This window comes from Phaseolus vulgaris, chromosome 7 (assembly GCF_051622355.1).
Source record: "Phaseolus vulgaris cultivar YP4 chromosome 7, ASM5162235v1, whole genome shotgun sequence".
NCBI classification, from domain to species: domain Eukaryota; kingdom Viridiplantae; phylum Streptophyta; class Magnoliopsida; order Fabales; family Fabaceae; genus Phaseolus; species Phaseolus vulgaris.
Window position 1 is genome coordinate 9,120,145 of NC_143504.1, and position 20,048 is coordinate 9,140,192.

Below are 20,048 nucleotides of genomic sequence, written 5' to 3' on the forward strand. Positions count from 1 at the left end.
CAGGAATTAATCTTAATTACTACAAAACCCCAAGATGGGTTTGCTACGAAAACAATTCCATCATCATTCATAAGTCAATTTGAAGAAATAAAAAATAAAAAATATCCATTATTAAACTAAAGAGAATTAATTGTAAGTGTGAATTTGCATGATTCAAAATGCAGACCCATTTAAAAAGTAATTCACTTTATTAAAAATAAAATAGTATTTAATTTGGGGGTTATTAAAGCGGAAGTAAAATGAAGGGAAGAGAAGGAAGAAAGCATCTTAGAATAAAAAAAGAAGAAAAGAAAATGGTGACGTGGCAGCCCCCTCAAAACAAAAGTAATGTTGGGCCCAGGAAACTCACTCGCATTTTGACCAAAAAACGGGGTTTTGCCCCTCCATGTTAGAGTCACGTCACTTTCCACGATCTCGCGCGAGAGCGTTTTTGACTGCGTTAGGGCAGCGGGTAGCACCGTTCGGGCAGCTTCATTTTCCTTTCTCTATCTATCTATTCTACACTCTCACTCCACGCCTCACTCAAAAAAGATAACAATCTTACACTCTCACCAGCTGACAGAGAAAGAGAGAGAAAGAGAAACAGTATCTGTGTTTTCCTTTCCAAGATAGCTAGAGCGAAAGTGAAAAAAAGGAAAAAGAAAAGCTTTTTATTTTTTCATAACGTGAAGAGAAGGGAAAATGTTTTGATTCTTCTGGTTTTTTAGAGCTTGTTTTGTGTTTCTGAGTTGGAGTTTCTGGAGCTGTCGAAAATTGGTATATTTTGGTGAGATCGGGGTGTGGTGGGTGGTAATGGCGGAGATTTGGGAGTTAGGGTTTGAGTTCATTTGAGTTTGTATTGATATTGGTGGTGCAGGAAGAGTACTGGGGTGGTTTTGTGATGGTGTATTGGGGTGGGAGGTTTTGTTTGGATCTGAGGTTATTGAGTACATAGGTTGATGGAGAGAAGGTTTATGGATTTAAGTTTCATTTGTTGGGTATTGTTGATTCATCCACTATGCCTGATTTCTGCTAACATGGAAGGTTTGTAATGTTTGCAAGGAGTGAAATTATTCTGTGTGATGATTTATTTATGCCTTGTTAAACAAAATGTGAAAGAGGGAGCTGTGTTTAAGCTTCTTTGGGCTTTTGGTTCTTTCTTCCTTGATTTTATTGAGTTTGGTAAAGGAGATTCCTTTCTTTTTTGTTTCCTTCTTGGATATGAAGGGGTTTCTGTATTCATGAAGGAGATTCATGTTGTTGTTAGCACTGCTTTCTTTGGATGTTTGATCATTCTTCATTCCCTTAGCTTGTGAGTTTGTAGAAAGGATGTTGTACAAGGGAACCTATGGAATCTTTTTTGTCGTTGTTTATTTTGGTATAACAAGTCCTCAGAGATTTTTCTCGTCTTAATTGATGAGTACCATTTTAAGACAATGCCTTCTTGCTGGCCACCTCTTCCGCAATTCTAACCATGTACTGAATTATTACTTGTATGCGTAGTAACAGTGTCAATCATGGAATGTGCCCGACCTTCATGATTACGTTCACCTCTCTTCATGTCAAAAAATTCGTAGTTATTATCTACTACACGTTGTAGAATATAGGCTCTGCAGTAATCTACCAGACTCACCAAAACGTGCCCGTTTTTGCGTGTCGTGTTGCATTAACTCGCGAACTTCCCTATATTTTTCAATCCTTTTTTTGTGCTTGAAAGTGTTTTGCTCCAACCAAAAAGATATGTTGTTGAAGTGTATTTTTTTGTGGGCGCTCGTGTGCCTGTCGTGTTGCATTAATCAGTGAATTTATGTATTTTTTAATCCTGTTTTTGGTGCTTGAAATGTGCTCACTCGAGTTCCTGTCATGTTGTATTAGTTAGTGAGTTTCTCTGTATTTTTCAATCCTATTTTCGTGCTTGAAGTGTATTGCTCCAACTCGAACCTATATGGTATCTTCTTCAAGTGTATATTTTTGTGCCTGTGCGTGTTCCTGTCGTGTTGCGATTACTAGGTATTTTTTGGTTGTATTTTTCATTCCTGATTTTTGGGGCTTGAAACGCCTATTGCTCCAATCTATGTACATGCTATCTTATTGCAATGTAATTTCTGTGCGCATGTGTGTGCCTGTCCTGTTCTTTATATATTCAATCCGGTTTTTTGTGTTTGAAGTATATTGCTTCAACCTACATGGTATGTTCTTGAAGTGTATTTTTCTGTTTACAGGAGTGTGTCGTGTTGCATTAATTAATGCTTGAAGTGTGTTCAATCCTGTTTTTTGTGTGCATGACGTGTATTAGTTCAACCTATGTGGTATAATATTTTTCCTATGTGCATTTTCTAACTACCAAATCATGTTACTTTACTACTGGAAAAAGTCATTTGTGTGGATTTGACACATGCTTATTTTGAATTTTAAAGTACCTGATTGCATGTTCTTGTGCTTTGAAACAGGAGATGCTTTGCATAGTCTGAGGACTAATTTACAGGACCCTAACAATGTTTTGCAAAGTTGGGATCCCACACTTGTCAATCCATGTACATGGTTTCATGTAACATGCAACAATGATAATAGTGTTATAAGAGTGTAAGCTGCTTGTTCCTCGATATCCGTCACACATATGTTAATTCTGTCTGAAGAGTTTCTTTTAACTGAGGACGACTTCTCTAATGGTTGCTTGTGATCTTTACTTTGTTCTGATGTCAGTGATCTGGGAAATGCTGCTTTGTCTGGTCAACTTGTTCCGCAGCTTGGTCAGCTCAAGAATTTGCAGTATTTGTATGTTATCACTTGATTTGATATTCCAATGTTTTTTTATTCTTTTGAGTTTAATTCTGTATGGGCATTGTTAGTGAAGTGACAATTATTACTTAAATTTCCTTATTTAATTTGGACATGTGATTCCCAAGTTGGGTCATGATGTAATGGGGTCTTGGTTTTTGAATCTTCAATATCCAGCTGGATGATTATGTCGTGTGTTGGCAATAATATGTGGTTTCTGTTCCTTTTCAGCTGGTTTTTATAATTCTTTTAGACTGCTAGACTAGGTAATGATGCTTATCTGTGTACTGCTCAGTTGTTTGAATGGAATGATTATTCATACGAATATAATTACGAGGGAACAAGGTATTCTACTGTTTAAATTTGCTATGCAAGTCAACCTAATGGATTGATTTTTTGTGTGTTCGGAAAACATGAGAAAAAAGAACTTGTTTTACGTTTCATTTATTCCAATTATCTCTATCCTTTACTTCTTATGCAGAAGATGGGGTGCTCCTGAAACTAATTATGGAATTTCCACGAAATATTTTAATTTTTTTGACATATGCTTATTTTACTAATATTGATTTAAGTATTGTTTATCTTCATATCGTTTTGATGTAAATTGTTTTACATAATAGGGAACTTTACAGCAATAACATTAGTGGCCCTATCCCAAGTGACCTGGGGAATCTTACTAACCTGGTGAGCTTGGATCTGTACCTAAACCGTTTCACTGGCCCAATCCCAGATTCATTGGGCAAGTTGTCAAAATTGCGTTTCCTGTGAGTATACTTGTTCTAAATATGCTCTGCGGAGATTCCGAAAATTTTTATAATGTAAATAGCTATTATTTTTCTGTTGAAGGGTAAAAGCTTGTTATGGTCTTGTCAATCTTTTGTATCAGAATATCCGTATGGATCTTAATTCTTTTCTCCTATTATGTCTAAGGATAGTCGGCTTAACAACAACAGCTTGTCAGGTCCTATTCCCATGTCGCTGACTAATATTACTGCTCTCCAAGTTCTGTGAGTACTACTAGTACGCAGTGTATTTCTCTCTTTATTATTGGTATGCAGTGCTAATATTTTCCCTCAATTTATGTCAAATGTAGGGATTTGTCTAATAATCATCTATCAGGAGTGGTTCCTGATAATGGCTCCTTCTCGTTATTTACTCCTATCAGGTTTCGTACTGAAGTTTGTTTTATTGTCATGTTGGTTCTGATATGCATGTGTTTTCTGAACGTGCTTCCTATTTCAGTTTTGCAAATAACTTGGATCTATGTGGACCCGTTACGGGGCACCCGTGTCCTGGCTCTCCTCCATTTTCTCCTCCTCCTCCTTTTGTCCCTCCTCCTCCAATTTCTGCCCCAGGTAATCTTCCTTCTGTTGGAATTGATCTTTTAGTTATAAAGCTGGTGATTTTATCAAGCTCATGGTGAGGGCTATTTCAATTTTTTACTATAGAGGTGGCTTATAGTTGCTGACCAGTGACCATCATTCAAACGTGTGTGTGTGGATGAATATTTTTAGTCATTCTATGGGACTGAATTTGTGTTTTTTACTTATGGTGTTTAAGATTCAAGTATTTTATATAGGCATGTTAAGTTCTGAAGATTAAAATTCTTTATTGGCCCATTTGGAATTGAGAATCATTGGTCAGTCATACCTTCTAATATCTTCAAGATTTGGGTGTATTGCTGCACCTACATGGTTTATATTTGTGCACTAATGTTTGTTATATTAAACATAGAGATGAAAGAAACAATGATGATCCAACATTCCTCTATTTCAGGAGGTAACAGTGCCACTGGAGCAATAGCTGGAGGAGTTGCGGCTGGTGCTGCTCTATTATTTGCTGCACCTGCAATTGCATTTGCCTGGTGGCGTAGAAGGAAACCACAAGAATTTTTCTTTGATGTGCCTGGTGAGCAATCCTTGAGCAGTGGATATAACAGTTTTTGAACTTGTTTAAAGAATATAATTTGACTTGATTGCATATGTTTGCAGCTGAAGAGGATCCTGAAGTTCATCTAGGACAGCTTAAAAGGTTCTCTCTACGAGAACTGCAAGTTGCAACAGATACTTTCAGCAATAAGAACATTCTTGGGAGGGGAGGATTTGGTAAGGTGTACAAAGGACGGTTGGCAGATGGTTCACTGGTGGCTGTTAAACGGTTGAAAGAGGAACGCACACCTGGTGGGGAGCTTCAGTTTCAGACTGAAGTAGAGATGATTAGCATGGCTGTGCATAGAAACCTCCTCAGACTACGTGGGTTTTGTATGACACCAACAGAAAGGCTACTTGTTTATCCATACATGGCTAACGGAAGTGTTGCCTCATGCTTAAGAGGTAGATCTTCGGTTTCATTCTTTTTTGCGGTTGTTCAAGTCCTTGATTCTCTTATTTTTTTTCATTCCTTTCTTTGCCCTCTGCCCCTCCCCAACCTGCATGGAACAGGGTTCTCGTTGTCATACCATTTCACCCAGAGTTCTACTTTAGCATAAGCTTATGAAAGTAGTATAGTTGTTGGGTGCTCAAGCTGTGGCATGTTCTATTGAGAATGATGAAAGAAAATGGAACAAGTTATGCAGTTTTCACCTTTAATTAGGTCAAAAGTATACATTTACCACCTGTGGTTTAAGAAGGAACCTGTAGCTCTAAAAGCCCAAGAAGACTTCCTCAAGTCTAAAATCTTAACTGGTCTTAGCTCTTCTCTTAACTTCTTAATGTCACCTACCCATTTAGAGCCTGGGATTTTGGACATCTTTATTTTATATTGTTTAACCAGGTGTTAATTATCATTAACTTAATTATTAAATTTATCATCCTTCAGCTTGGGAAAAAGATTCTTTATTATTTTAATAGGCCATTTATTGGGAAAGTATATTCCATAATTCCCATGCTCAAAGTGAAAAGAGACGAGATAGAGTAAAGATATAAGAAACTAGGCTGTTTTATGGAAATTGTATTTTTAGCTTGATTGCCAAACTGGAAGAAATCCCAAGGTGTGCGTAGTGGCACACATTCTGTGCTTGAAGTAAAATATCATTGGCCCAGCCGCGCATACTGGTTGTATTCTCATTCATTCTATCATTCTTTATTTTAGAGCGTCCTCCACATCAAGAACCCCTGGATTGGCAAACTAGGAAAAGAATAGCTTTGGGATCTGCAAGGGGTCTGTCATATTTGCATGATCACTGTGATCCAAAGATTATTCATCGTGATGTGAAAGCTGCAAACATATTGCTGGATGAAGAGTTTGAGGCTGTTGTTGGGGACTTTGGATTGGCCAAACTCATGGATTACAAGGACACCCATGTGACAACTGCTGTAAGGGGCACAATTGGGCACATAGCTCCTGAATACCTATCCACTGGTAAATCTTCAGAGAAAACTGATGTTTTTGGTTATGGTATCATGCTTCTGGAGTTGATCACTGGACAGAGAGCTTTTGACCTTGCTCGGCTTGCAAATGACGACGATGTTATGCTGCTTGATTGGGTATGTTCAGCGTAAAAGTATATCTTGTGTTTTTGTTATTATTTATCATGCAGTTAATTTCATGCAATTCCTGAATAGCCGGAGTACCTGTTTTTTGTTATATTTATTGTTAGGAATTGTGTCCATCTATGATGCGCATTAGATGTGTAATGCATATGATATATATCTGATATGCAAATATGGTTATTTCTTAATACAGTACATGTTCAGGATGCACTGTAGTATTTAAAACTTGTAAACAATGAATATATAATACTGCGAATCCAAACTAAGAGCACTGTTCTTCTAAACACGATTCAGAATATTGACATTTCTTTATTCGGTAAAGTATGCATTTGAGCTATGCCAAAAGAAGAATCACAAGTATTCAATTATATTTTGATTTCTGTTACTTGTTTGAGTAGTTGAGAATTATCTGCTGATGTATTTTTCCAAACCAAGCTTTCTTCTATGTTTAAAGTTCCCTTTTCTTATTGTAATGTATGTAAATCTAATACAGCTGAATATTTTCAGGTAAAAGGACTCCTGAAGGAGAAAAAGCTTGAAATGTTGGTTGATCCTGATCTACAAAAGAATTACATAGAAGCCGAGGTAGAACAATTAATCCAGGTTGCACTGCTCTGCACACAAGGTTCCCCTATGGACCGACCTAAGATGTCAGAAGTGGTGAGAATGCTGGAAGGTGATGGCTTGGCAGAAAGATGGGATGAGTGGCAAAAGGTGGAAGTTCTCCGGCAGGAGGTGGAGCTGGCCCCTCATCCCAATTCTGACTGGATTGTGGACTCGACCGAAAATCTGCATGCAGTTGAGTTATCTGGTCCAAGGTGACCTTGGCACAGTAGTAAATTAAGAAGAAAAAAAGAAAAGAAAAGAATGGATTTATTTATGACTTATTTTTTAACTATAAAAGTTTTCTTACCTTTTTCCTTTTTGGTTCCTTCAAGTGCCATATCCTCCTGATTACATCTCTTGTAAGTCCGCTGCATTATATTCATTTACTTTTGTGCATAGGGATCGCTTTGTCAAGTTGCAATTTGTATCATCTGCTGCATTTGATGAAGTGATGTTTACTTAGATGAAACAATGACAGCTTAATCTTTTTGTACACCCTTCTTTCATACTCCTTCAATCTAAAGTTTATACCCTATCTCATCTTATACTAGTTTTGTATGAGTTGCATTTTATTCAGATCGGTTGTTGCTGAAAACCTATATAAAATGTGGATTTTATTGAGGTTTTTTTCCAAATAATGGCCCATGCTTCTGGATTTAACCAATTATGGAAATAGTAACATTGACAAAAATTTGAAGCCATGATATTGGGAACTGGTCTGTAATACAAAGGAAATTTTCTTCTGACAAGAAATTTTTATTTCTTGTAAGAATCTCATTGAAAAAGTGTGTTTCACATCAAGTCCACCTTCTAACACTCTTAGGAAACTAATTTTTTTGGGAATGATTTTTAACTAAATCTATTTCAAAAACATTTTAACTAGCTTTTTTTACAAAATTATTTTCATGGAAAGTTAGAAATGTAACTTTTCCCAATTGAAATGAAGGTTTCAATTTAAAGATTAACATGTTGCCTTTTTTAAATAACTTAATATCTTCAGACACATTTATGTTTCATTTCCCTTATCTTTTAAATGTTGAAAAAAGGAAATTAAAATCTTCCTACAAGTGACATCCACACAGCCTTACAGTGACATCCACACAGTCTCACAGTTTCCCCTCCTTAAGTATATATTGCATTTTATTGTTATATATGTAATTTATTTCAAATAATATTTCTTAAGTCTAGTCAATTTAATCTATGTTTGATAAATAATTTAATTTAAATTGACACACCATATCAAAATAACAGAAATAAAGTTAAATGTTTTTTTATTCCAATACCTTATTTTCTTTGTTTTTTCCTAAATTACAAAGTCTTTATTCTTCTAACATTGAATTTCCCAAAACCTCCTTGTAAAACTATTGTCATTAGATAAAACAAAACGGTAATGAATTAGAGTTTAATTTCTGTTTTTTTTTCAAAGTTCACAATTAGATTATTATTTTTTCATCCAAATTATATACACAATTTTATATCAATATAAAATTATTTAACATCTTAATTATCACAATGTATATTTTTTTAAATGTAATATAAATTATTTCATGATTTTTATTTAATTTTAATCTGTAATGTTATAAAATTATAATTTAACGGTCACGAGAATAATATTTGGAATTTTAATTACAAAAATAATTTCAGAGTCAATAAAAACCTAGTAAGAGAAATATAAAACTCTAATGCATGTTGAATATCATGCTGAGATTTGTTTCTAATAAAAAAAATGGGGTGATATCCATAGGTGCATGTATGACATGCTAAAGTCAATTGAAGAACAGGCATGCAGACGACAACATATATGTGTACAGCGTGTGAGATCCAATCGTGTCCATTCATCATGCACGTGTGTTAAGATTAATAATTACGTAGAAAAGAGACCACATGGATGACTGTAATGAAGTTCAATTCAAAGACAAAAATCACAAAACTAGATTTAGTTTCGTTCAAAACTCCAAGCCAACTTTTTATGTGGTGGATACCAAATTTTCATCCAAATCCTTACTGTTCTTCACAATAGAAACGGTAATGAGGCAGTGCATGAACCGAACCAAACTTAGCATAAATAGAGAATCAAATCTCAAAAAGATATTAACTTAATTTAAGTGTGACTCAACTTTATAAGTTTATAAATAAATTTTTTATTTATTTATATATTATAAAATGTTTTTATTTTTAGTTGAAGTATGATCTCTAACAAACCTCATCATGCTGAAATTTGTTAACTCTCGTTAAACTATATATTATAAGTGGTCGATGATGGTCCGATAGCTGGTGGTCTGATAAGTCCAACAAACTCTCGTTATGATAGACTCTAAAGGATTCTGATACATCATTAAGAAGTTCACTTTCAGTGTAATTTTATTTTATAAAACGGGTTTGTAAGATGAAGTTTGTACTCACTTATATACTATAAAATATTTTTATCTTTAGTTGTTTTGAGATTTACAGCAAAGAAAACTTGAGATATCGAGAAGGTGTTTCATATTGGTACCCTTGAATCTAATAGCTGCCCAGCCAATTTTAGGCACTCGTATTGTATTTGAAAGTGGAGGGTCAATGGAATGGTATTTTATGGGGTCCTTGTGTTTCATATGGGTCACTGTGGAAAGAAAGAAAAATGTAATGAAGGGGTGTAATGAGGAACATAGCTCCCACTATACTTGAGAATAGCTGTCTTTGTGGTGATAAAAAAGGGAACACCAACCCTACTTGAGTATGCCCTTGCAGCCATATACTGTGGAAAAAAGGTATCCGCATCCTAGTGTTAAGTTACCATTGAATCGTAGTTACTCATCAACTTATCTTTTAATATTTACTAAAATAAGCTAGTATTTCTTTCCAAAACTTGCATCAACTAAAATAAATAAACCTGGTACAATTTATATCTTTTGCTAGTCCACCTAAGTCTCTTATAAAAAAGTGTATGATTTTCTAAGATAAAAGAGCCCTTAACCAATTAAAAACAAGAACAAATAAAACAAAGTTTGAATAAAAGTAGTTCAGGTACCATTATTGTTTCCAATCTGAGTTTCGCCCAGGTTTCAAGTTATTAATGTCATCAGGTAAAAGAACTTCTGTTTTTGAAAGGATGTAAAATGGATGGAGGAAAAAAGGTAGAACAAATGTAAAAGCGGAACCAAAGTTTTGTTCCGTTTCATTGTGTACAAGATAACATAAAATTGACATCTTAATAGTTCTCAAAATAATTTTAGATCAGATTATTTTCATAGTTGGAGATACATAAATTGACTTAAATCACAGTTTATGCAGTGCAATTTACCCACAAATCACTCTGATATGGTTCTAAAAAATGTTTACAAGACCAACCAAAAGCCTTTTGTAGGTTGAACTCCACTTTGATAAACTCATTCTATCACAATGAATTCAGTCAGGACTAACAACCTCGTTAAATTTGTTGTGCAGATGGAGTAATATCCTTAAAAAGAATTATTCTTTCATGCTGAAACTTCTGGTATCTCCGTTTGGTCTGACATATTCGGGAAAGAGTGCGACACCATGCCCCGGTCGTTTGCGCCAATAATTTATCACCGTTTGTTTCTTTGTGGCAAATACTGGTGGAATTTCAGCCTCACAAACAATCACCAACAAAGACATCCAGCTAGGAGCTGCAGGATCCTTTACCAAGTGATGAAGACCCACGACATTTCTTTGAAGTAGATATGGGTGAAAACCTCCCTCAAATATGTCCCTGCACTAAAAAAATAAGCTCCACTGAAATCTGAAGTTACAATGCACCTTAGCATGCATGTATTTGTTTGAGCCAGCACTATAATCTCCATATAACTTTTTATAATTTTTTACTAAAAGATTGCCCATACAATTAACAAACACTATATGTTCCAAAAAATAAAGAAATATCAGGCATCGGCTATGTTTGTAAGAGTGAATGTATCTGACTTGTATAAACAAAACAATTTTGTGTCTTTGAAGAACCTGATTGTAATGTGTTGATTAAGTATTTATTCAATAATTTCTTCTCGCTCTCTTACACACACTCACTAAACTGATATTATTTAAGCAAGTTACAGAAAAACTAAAAAGAGGCATGATTCATTATAATATGTTCAAAGTTTCGAGCAAACATTTCCAAACGTTCAATTATCAATAACTAAAATCCATGGAGAATTATGGATAAACAATTAGGATTGGGAATAGTTGTGTACCATTTTGAGATTGTATTTAACTTCTTCCTTGGGTTGTCTCCTCGCCAAGGGGTTAACAACCCCCTTTTAGATGTAATATCAGTAAAAGTGATGTTTTATAATGTAGAATATACATATACCACATACTCTGATATTAGGCACCTGTCCTTTTTCCAATCGTATGCATTGAACAATGGGGCAAGGATTTTCCTTTTCAGTCTTCTAGTTATTTAGTCCTACTACTCAGTTCTGAGGATACAATTTGGGCCTCCGACAGCATTCCCTCCTCTCTTAGACCGGAAATCCCCCGTCAATCATTTCCCTATACCAAAAGTATGCACCATTGAAATCTTTTAAGTCACAATGTCCCTTAACCAGAATGTTATATGTATCAGTTTTTGGAACCAGTCCTTTCGCCTTCATATCATCAACAATATCCTTTATTTCTGAAACCCTTCTATCTCTAAGATATGCTAGAATCAAGCAATTGTAAGTCACCTTGTCCGAATCAACTCCCTGATCAAGCATCTGTTGGTGCAAAGACACTGCCTTTTTCCTTCTTCACCCTTTCTTTCTCTTTCTGGGACTCAACGGGAATCAAATCCATTTGTAGCATTTCCTGAAACATTCTCTTCACTTCCGCCATGCCTACGTACCTGCATGCATACATTAAAGGATGAAAAGTCCCAATTGTAGGCTTTATGCCTACCATCTTCATCTTATCATACAATTCAATACATTTCTGAGTGTTTCCTGACATGGCATATCCTGAGATCAGAGAATGGTATGTTACTACATCTGGATTACAGCCCTTGCCTACCATTTGGAGAACCAAATCCTCAGCTTCCTTCACCCTTCCATTTCTCCCGAGTCCATTTACATCGTATTGTATGTCACAAGAGTTGCATCTATTCCACCTTGCATCATTTCATAAAAAATCTGAAAGCATCTTCCAATTTACTTAGTGAAAAACTAGTTTCAATGAGCATATTATATATTTCTGCATTCGGAGAAACCCTGCGACCTATCATATCCACAAGCACGATCTTAGCATCAAGAAGCTTACTATCTTTGCAAAGACAATTTATCAGAGAACCATAGTTGATGACATTAGGCTTTATCTCCGCCTTCTCCACATTAGGCTTTATCCCCGCCTTCTCCATTTCCTTGAGAATCTCGAAAGACCTGACAATGAGTATAAAATGTTAATTAAGATTCCCTGACGGATAAAGATCCTTTTAACTTGACAGCTAGATATTATGGCAGTGATTAGCAATGAGTCGTTTTGGGTATGGTCATTTAAGCTAAAATCTGCATTTGTGAATGTGATGGTATGAAGGGAACGAGGAGGAAGCGAGCTTATCAAGTTTAAACGTCAGAAAGCCTCTTTCTTGTCGACTTAGAGCTATCCAACAACAAATGTTATGCATGCTTCCACAATTGGGAATTATTCACATTCGCTTGTAATTAGATATCTGGTTTCTATCACTTTCCAAATCGAACAACAGTTTGCAATAATAAGCTAAATAATAAAGAGCTCACCTCTTCCTTGAAGTTCAAATCGTATGCTTTGTCTTCCTTGTAGAATTCAGAAGCAGCAACATCCATTCCAATGACAACCTAAGAACATAATAGCAATTTTCAAAGTTGTGTAGAGGAAAACACCTGAAAAGCCAAAGCACCATAAACAGAACTTTGATGAGAGAAAATACAAACTTTGCCTGTGTAGCCAGCTCTGGCAATGGCAGTTTTGAGCAATTCCAAACCTTCCTTGTTTTCCTGAACACTCAAAAGAGCTTATCAGTTACTGGCCAAAGGATGAGCAGGTACCAGAGTTCCATGCATAAAAAGAAACGAGTTGAAAATCATCATTGACCTGAATGTTAGGAGCAAAGCCACCTTATTCACCAACATTTACTGCATCTTGGCCATATTTCTTCTTAATCAGAGACTGAAATAAAATGAGCATAGCCCTTCGTTAATAACTAAGGCACAGAAGTACATATCTACAATCAAGTTGACAAACCATCACAGCATGAAAGCTTTCATAGATAAGCACCAGGCCTAAGAAGCAAACGTTATCTATTACATTAAATGATATCCTAATTTGGCAAAATTTTAAAAATACACGTGGGAAAAACTAAATGGATGTAACATGCAAACTAACCTTCAAATTGTGATATACTTCTATGCCCATCTTCACGGCTTCCTTGAAAGAGGAGGCTCCCACGGGAAGAACCATAAACTGCTGCATATTCATAGTATTACATAATATCAGAAACACATGTTTTGCTTCACCTTCACAGACAGAAAAAGGTGTTTAAAATCATGCCTGCATAGCAAGTTTGTTTCCAGCATGTGATCCACCATTAATGACATTGAAAGCAGGAACATGCAAAACCAACTTTTTGTTACCAAGAAGATTTGCAATGTGCTGCACCAAAAGAATGGAATGCCATGTCAGATATATGAAAACAACAGAAGACCACAATCAAATAAATATTCTATCTTTGTAAGAGAATAATTGTACACAATGTGGTGGTAAAATAACACCTAGCTATCTTGTTAATCTTTTAAGACCGGGTTTCATAAAATTTAGATGGATCAAATATTTTTATTGTCTTTAGACATATCACGTATTTATACAAACTTTCAGGACAGCTTCAGTTACACAACGGATCTGAAGAACCAGTTACATCAAAGATAATCAAATGCCACAGTTTACGAATAATTACCTTGTAAAGAGGAATTTTCAGAATGCTGGCACCGGCTTTGCAGACTGCAAGAGACACTGCCGATATGGCACTTGCTCCAAGCTAATACAGCAACAAAAATGGCATTAGAATTATATGAATCACAAAAAAAAAAATCCAAATATACTCAGCTAAGCACCTTTTCCTTGCACCAACCCCATTGGTTAACAGTTCCATTCCATCAACCTGTTGAACCATTAAGTTGTGAATAGCTGTCTGCTGAGTTAGATCCTGCTCGTCATCACAAACGAGCAAAATAAAAATTAAATCAAGCTAAATAACCTTTAGCAATAGAACTGAACTTCCATGTTACAGGTTCTTATGAACTGAACTATAATTAGCCGAAAAATGAGCAAGTCCTAACTTATGCAATAAGTTTCCTTAGCAACAACATTATTGTAAATTGTAAAGTAAATTGAACCAACCTTGCCAATCAATGCAGGGGCAATAATGCTGTTCACATTGTCAACAGCCTGCATGTGCAAGAAAAGACCAGTTAAAAAAACACACGAATGGATCAATCTAACAAGACAACCCCTTCACACTATTTAGCATACTAACACAAGACTTACCTTCAGACACCCTTTCCGAGGTAATCGGATCCGCCGTCTCTCAATTCAAGAGCCTCGTAAATCCCTTTAAACTTCTAAAAAAAAAGGAGGTCTCACCGATTAATTCGAACATGCAAGCTACCCACAATACATGGGCCGTAGATAAGTGAAAAACTATCTAAATTGTGTCTGAAAAAAAGTAAAAAATAGAAGCTGCCCCAAAAAGAACGTTGTACCGTGCTACAAAAAACACTATGAAATGAAATCATAAACGTTCTTTTTATCAGGCGAACTGTGTGAGAAAATGAAACCAACAACTTTGCAGTGACAAATCGTAGTTGAAAGAAATGAGTGAACTATACCAGTGGATACACCACTTGGAACAGCAGCTCTAGCAAAAGTACCATCGGAGCATGCCAAATCAACCTAACATAGCAACCATCCAACACATCAGAAAAGTTTCTGATAACAAACCAACGCTCTATCTCATCAGATTCAAATTCAGTCATGAAATAATAGAAAAGGTAAACAAACAAACTGAGTGGATTGTAAAATAAAACCATCCGAAAATAAATACATAAATAAAATACCGAGAAGGATTGAAAGAGTAATAACGGAAAAATTAATCGGAAAAGTGAAAATGGTACAGAAACATTGGAAGTAGCGAAACGGAAGAGGAGGAGGAGGAAGTGAACCTCGACGGTTGGATTGCCACGACTGTCGAAGATCTGACGGGCCTTGACGCTCAAGATGGTTGCCATGGATAAGGGATGAGATTGGAGCGAGTTTGAGGAGGCCTGAGTAATGTTTAAATTTCTTTTGTGAAATCATTTTTTAAAAAGTAAACTTAAAAACACAATAAAAAATAAAACTTAATGATTGGGCACAGTTAATGCCAAAACTTTTATATCATTAACTACTAAAAATACAGTGTTAGTACAGTTTTATAAGGTTATCACCGTGAAAAGTTATGATAGATAGGTAATTTATAATTTAATAACAATATAAAATTACTTTACATAGTTAATACATAACTTTTTCTGAAAAGAAAATAAATTATGTAATATCAATATAAATCGATTTCATGTAATCATATATGAAATTTCATATATGATATAAAGTCGTTTGTTTGAAACTTAAAATTCATATCAAAGACTTTTTAAAATTGTTTCCGTATATATGACCGTCAAATTAAACTAAATGAAAATCTTTAATTTAGAACTGAGAATAAAAATGAAAATTGAACTCATGCACAGTCACCTCAATGTCAATGGACATCTAACAACATTAGTTGGGCTTAAGCACGATTAGGACTACTAATTGAAGGTATTGGATTCTAGACCCCATAAAATTAAAAATTCTAATTTTATCCTTTTGAAAATAAATTATTAGTTGTGGGTATTCAATTTTGAAATGAATTTTAAAATAAATTTTATAATGTTAAAGTCAATTAACATTGTATGATAGTCGATCTTTTAAAAGATGGGTCTCTACGCTTCTCTTATGATGTCCTATCCAAATGTTTTGGTGGGGTTGAGATGAGAGCAATTGCAAACGAGAGAATGTGTTAATTTTCTAACGACATTCGGTACTAGTCCAACGTATATCGACCTTTGACAGTCCAGTATATTTTAGTCGAAGGAAACGAGTTTACTGGCGAGTTGACTCGCCACATTTCCGACTCGTAAACTCGAACGAGGTTCAAGGGTGAACCCACGAGTATCATTATTTTCTTAATATAAGTTTTTTCCTCTGCGTTCCCTCCTACCATCACAATCACATATGCAAATTTTAGCACAAAATGAGCACAATGAGAAGTACTTAATGGTGGTCACTGCCACAATAGCCAACTATCCATTTAGAAGGATCCTTGTCCATTAGTGAAACTTAATTAACATTTTATACTGGTGGACCTTCCAAAACAGGGGTCTCCCCGCTTCCCTTGTGATGTCCTATCCAAATGCTTTGTTGGGGTTGATGTTGAAGCTGGAGGAAGCTTCTTCCCTACCAAGGCTAGTTATGTGTTTGATGAAGAAAATGGCTTGAGTGCTTTGAAGATTGTAATAGGTTTTTTAGATTCATTTGTAATTAGGCTTGTAAGTGTGTATGAGTGCCTTTTGCTGTATAACCTATCCTAGATGCCTAACCAAGTCTAGATCAAGCACATGATATGGTTAAATGGTTTTTGAAAAGCTTTTGAAAGTGTTCTGCATCAAACCGACCGGCGATCATGCACCGCCTTTTCAAGTAGCTATGCTGACCACTGACCGGCGATCATGCACCGCTTTTTCAAGTAGCTATGCTGACCACCGACCGGCGATCATGTGGAGCATTGCCATCTACGATCGCCGTCTGCTCAGTGAAGTTTTTGAAAGTGCTCTTAAAAGTTTTAAAACAGTACAAAAATAAATCTGTTTTATGGAGAAAGAATCTGTTTATTTCTTCTCTGTTAAAAGGCTTTTCTAACAGTTCTGTTAGAGACCACAGGCAAAGCTTAGTTCGTTATTTCAGTTAAAGATGAACTGGCCTATTTGCCTTCATTTAATCTGTTTCACTGTGAAAGAATCGGTTTGCCCTTTGATCAGTTGAAAGGTTTTTCACAAGTTAGTTAGGGCACCAAAGGTACAACTCAGACAGTTATTTTAGTTAGCTGAGTTGACGGTTTTCACAAAATAAATCTGTTAAGTTCAAAAATGAATCTGTTGTTTTCATAACTGCTTTTCAACTGTTTTTTGAAAAGAAGTTAGAAACTGTTTTCTATATAAAGAAAAGTCTATCTCACATGAGAGTGTGCTGAGCAATTACGTTTTTGACAGAGATCAAACACTTTCCATGTGAGAAGAAGGATTGAAAGGTTTTCCAAAGAGTTTTTCAAGTGTGCTTGTTCTAGGAAACCTTTGATCTTGGTGAAGGTGCTGGTGCAGTGCTGCAGCAAATTGAACTACTGGTTTTGAGTTCTTGCATCTTCTTTTCAGGTGTAATCTTTCCTTTATTCTTTGTAAAGGTGTAAGTGTTAGTCACTCCTTGATAGGGTTTCTTGGAGTGCAAGGTGTGCTGAAATAGGGTTTTTCAGCATTGTGTGTGTTGTTCTTGTAGTGTTCAAGAACTGCTGTGTTTGTAAGTGATTGGTACTGTTTTTAGTGAATTCCACCTTGGGGTAAGGTGAGACTGGATGTAGCTCTGTATGAGTGAACCAGTATAAAAACTTGTGTGCCTTGTCTTCCCATCCCTGCACTCATTTCTGGTTTTTGCTTAATTCTGTCAAGAACTAAATCTGTTCTTTTGAAATTGAATATGTTAATTCTAGGTTTAAGTGAAAACTGTTCTTCCTGATTTGTTAAAGTTCTCTGATCATAAACAAGGTTGTTGTATATAATGGTTTAAGTGATTTGTGAACAAACCGTCCATTCATTAAAACCTAAGAAAGGATCATTCCTCTTAAAACCTTGTGTTGAGTAATTTTGTTTGATTTCTAAGCATGGTTGTATCCTTCATCCTCACAATATTAAGCTGATCTGATTTTGTTATAATTCTCTGTTGATCACAATTTTACATTGAACAAATTCAAATTGTGTCAAGACTGCTCTGAAGAATCAATCTGTTTCATGTAAAAACAATCTGTTCTTTTTTGCCTCTGGAATACTGAAAAATTGTGTGTTCTTGCGAAAATTTTATAAGCTCAATTCACCCCTCCCCTCTTGAACTTAGACACTAATAGACCCAACAATTGGTATCAAGAGCTAGGGCTTGTATTTTGCTCAAGTGTGTGCATGATGTCTGAGTTTAAAATGCCTTTTGCTGAAGGTGCGTCTATTAATAGACCTCCTATGTTTGGTGGTGTTAACTATGCTTTCTGGAAAATCAGGATGAAGATCTTTATGGAGTCTATTGACATGGGAATTTGGGATGCAGTGGTCAGTGGACCTTTCATACCTATGCAGGTTGTCAAAGATGAAACAATAAAGAAGCCCTGGTCTGAATGGAGTAAAACCGAGAAGAAGAAGGTCCAATATGACTCCTTAGCCAAGAATATCATCACCTTTGCACTGAATATGGATGAGTTCTTTAGAGTTTCTCAATGTAACTCAGCAAAGGAGATGTGGGATGTACTAGAGGTGACTCATGAAGGGACTGATGATGTGAAACGGGCAAGGAAGCATTCACTCATTCAGGAGTACGAGCTGTTCAGAATGCAATCTGAAGAAAGTATTGCAGATGTGCAGAAACGATTTACACACATTGTAAATCACCTCACTGGCCTTGGTAAAGTCTTTGACAAGGAAGAGCTTAACATTAAGGTATTAAAATGTCTTGATAGGAGCTGGCAGCCTAAGGTAACAACAATCTCAGAATCCAGAGATTTATCCAAGATGTCCACTGCTGCACTTTTTGGAAAGCTGATAGAGCATGAAATTGAGCTGAAAAGATTGAAAGAACAAGAAACAGTGGAGAAGAAGGCGAAAGGAATTGCTCTGAAAACTACCATGGAACATGATACAAGTGAGGAAGAAGGTGATTCTGAACATGATGAGAACGTGAGTCTGCTCACCAGAAAATTCAGCAGGTTTCTTAGAAAGAAAAACCGTGACAGAACTCAGCAAAGAAAGAGGTATTCCAAACAACCTAATGATTCAAATTCTTCCAATTACACGTGCTTTGGATGTGGTAAACCAGGTCATATAAAAGCTGATTGTCCAAACAATCAAAGTAAAGAAAAATCAGCAAGCAAGAGGAGTGACAAAGGCAAAGGTAGAAGAGCATATATCTCATGGGAAGAAAATGATGTATCCTCATCTAGTAATTCCTCAACTGAAAGTGAAGAAGCAAATCTTTGCTTCATGGTGAATGATGAGGGATCCAACTCTGACTCAGTAAGTAATTTCTCCACTGATTCTGAAAACTATGATCAGCTGCTAATAGCCTTTAAGGAAACACATGATGAAGCAAACAGGTTGGCTATAATGTGCAATAGATTGAATAGAGTAAATAGGGTACTTGAACCTAAGGTCAAAGCTCTTGAAGAAGAAATGCACAAAGCTAAAACTGAATTGATTAGTCTTGAATTGACATGTTTGCATGCATCAATTAAAACTTGTGATAATTGTAAAAAGCTGGAAAAACAGGTTGAGTATTTGTTAAAAACACTTTCAAATTTCACTAAAGGAAGAGAAAATCTTGAAACCTTATTAGGTTCACAGAATGCTGTTTTCAATAAAAATGGTTTAGGATATAATCCTGGAATGAAAGGTAATGTGAAAAAGCTGTCCAGTTTCTTTGTTCCTTCCAAAACAGGTTTTTCCTCTTTTAGTTATTCAAAAACAATGCATATTGCAACATGTTTTTATTGTATGAAGTATGGTCATGTATCTAAAAATTGTAAAGCTAGGAGGTACCTTGTTCCTAAAGGATTGGCCAAATGGCTTCCTAAGGAAAGGTATTAATCATGCTGGACCCTAGACTAAAGGGGTACCATAAATGCTAAAACTGTTTTGTTGCAGAAAAACAGCAGGAGAAACCAGTGATATCTTGACAGTGGCTGCTCAAAACACATGATTGGTGATGTGACTCAGTTCATAAATTTGAAACTCAAAGCTGAAGGGCATGTCACATATGGAGATAACAATAGAGGAAAAATTCTTGGAAGAAGAGATGTTGGTACTAAAGACTCAACTACTATTGAGAATGTCCTATATGTTGAAGGACTAAAACATAGTCTTCTAAGCA

At 35.7% G+C, this 20,048-nt stretch overlaps 1 protein-coding gene and 1 pseudogene across 4 annotated transcripts; one reads left to right on the plus strand and one right to left on the minus strand.

Annotated features, from left to right (window-relative positions):
• The first annotated feature begins 347 nt into the window (after window positions 1-347).
• Window positions 348-7,399, plus strand: SERK2 (somatic embryogenesis receptor-like kinase 2). Of its 3 annotated transcripts, XM_090304636.1 has the most exons (12): window positions 516-1,023; window positions 2,202-2,288; window positions 2,430-2,562; window positions 2,683-2,754; window positions 3,378-3,521; window positions 3,693-3,764; window positions 3,851-3,922; window positions 4,000-4,112; window positions 4,534-4,665; window positions 4,749-5,090; window positions 5,848-6,242; window positions 6,756-7,399. In XM_090304636.1, the coding sequence occupies exons 6-12, from the start codon at window positions 3,730-3,732 to the stop codon at window positions 7,068-7,070; spliced, it is 1,404 nt and encodes a 467-aa protein (XP_090160762.1). In that variant the 5' UTR covers window positions 516-1,023; window positions 2,202-2,288; window positions 2,430-2,562; window positions 2,683-2,754; window positions 3,378-3,521; window positions 3,693-3,729; the 3' UTR covers window positions 7,071-7,399. The 3 variants fall into 3 exon arrangements, with proteins under 3 accessions (XP_068490141.2, XP_090160762.1, XP_090160761.1); XM_068634040.2 differs by lacking the exon at window positions 2,202-2,288 and having other exon boundaries at window positions 348-1,023; XM_090304635.1 differs by lacking the exons at window positions 516-1,023; window positions 2,202-2,288; window positions 2,430-2,562; window positions 2,683-2,754; window positions 3,378-3,521 and having other exon boundaries at window positions 3,675-3,764.
• A 2,649-nt stretch (window positions 7,400-10,048) lies between these two features.
• LOC137829000 (enolase-like) lies at window positions 10,049-15,085 on the minus strand (annotated as a pseudogene). Its single transcript, XR_016523003.1, has 12 exons — window positions 14,972-15,085; window positions 14,687-14,750; window positions 14,346-14,392; window positions 14,199-14,246; window positions 13,913-14,004; window positions 13,756-13,836; window positions 13,353-13,454; window positions 13,188-13,268; window positions 12,897-12,971; window positions 12,737-12,799; window positions 12,563-12,640; window positions 10,049-10,571 (listed from the first exon to the last, which is right to left on the minus strand). The product of XR_016523003.1 is annotated as an enolase-like (transcript).
• Window positions 15,086-20,048: the final 4,963 nt, after the last annotated feature.

What these genes read in the sequence shown, in the direction of transcription:
- SERK2 (XM_068634040.2), top strand. Translation starts at nt 939, where the DNA reads ATGGAGAGAAGGTTTATGGATTTAAGTTTCATTTGTTGGGTATTGTTG. An exon ending in ATTACTGCTCTCCAAGTTCT is followed by an intron (nt 3,765 to 3,850) that starts GTGAGTACTACT and finishes TGTCAAATGTAG; the next exon opens with GGATTTGTCTAATAATCATC. An exon ending in ATTTTTCTTTGATGTGCCTG is followed by an intron (nt 4,666 to 4,748) that starts GTGAGCAATCCT and finishes ATATGTTTGCAG; the next exon opens with CTGAAGAGGATCCTGAAGTT.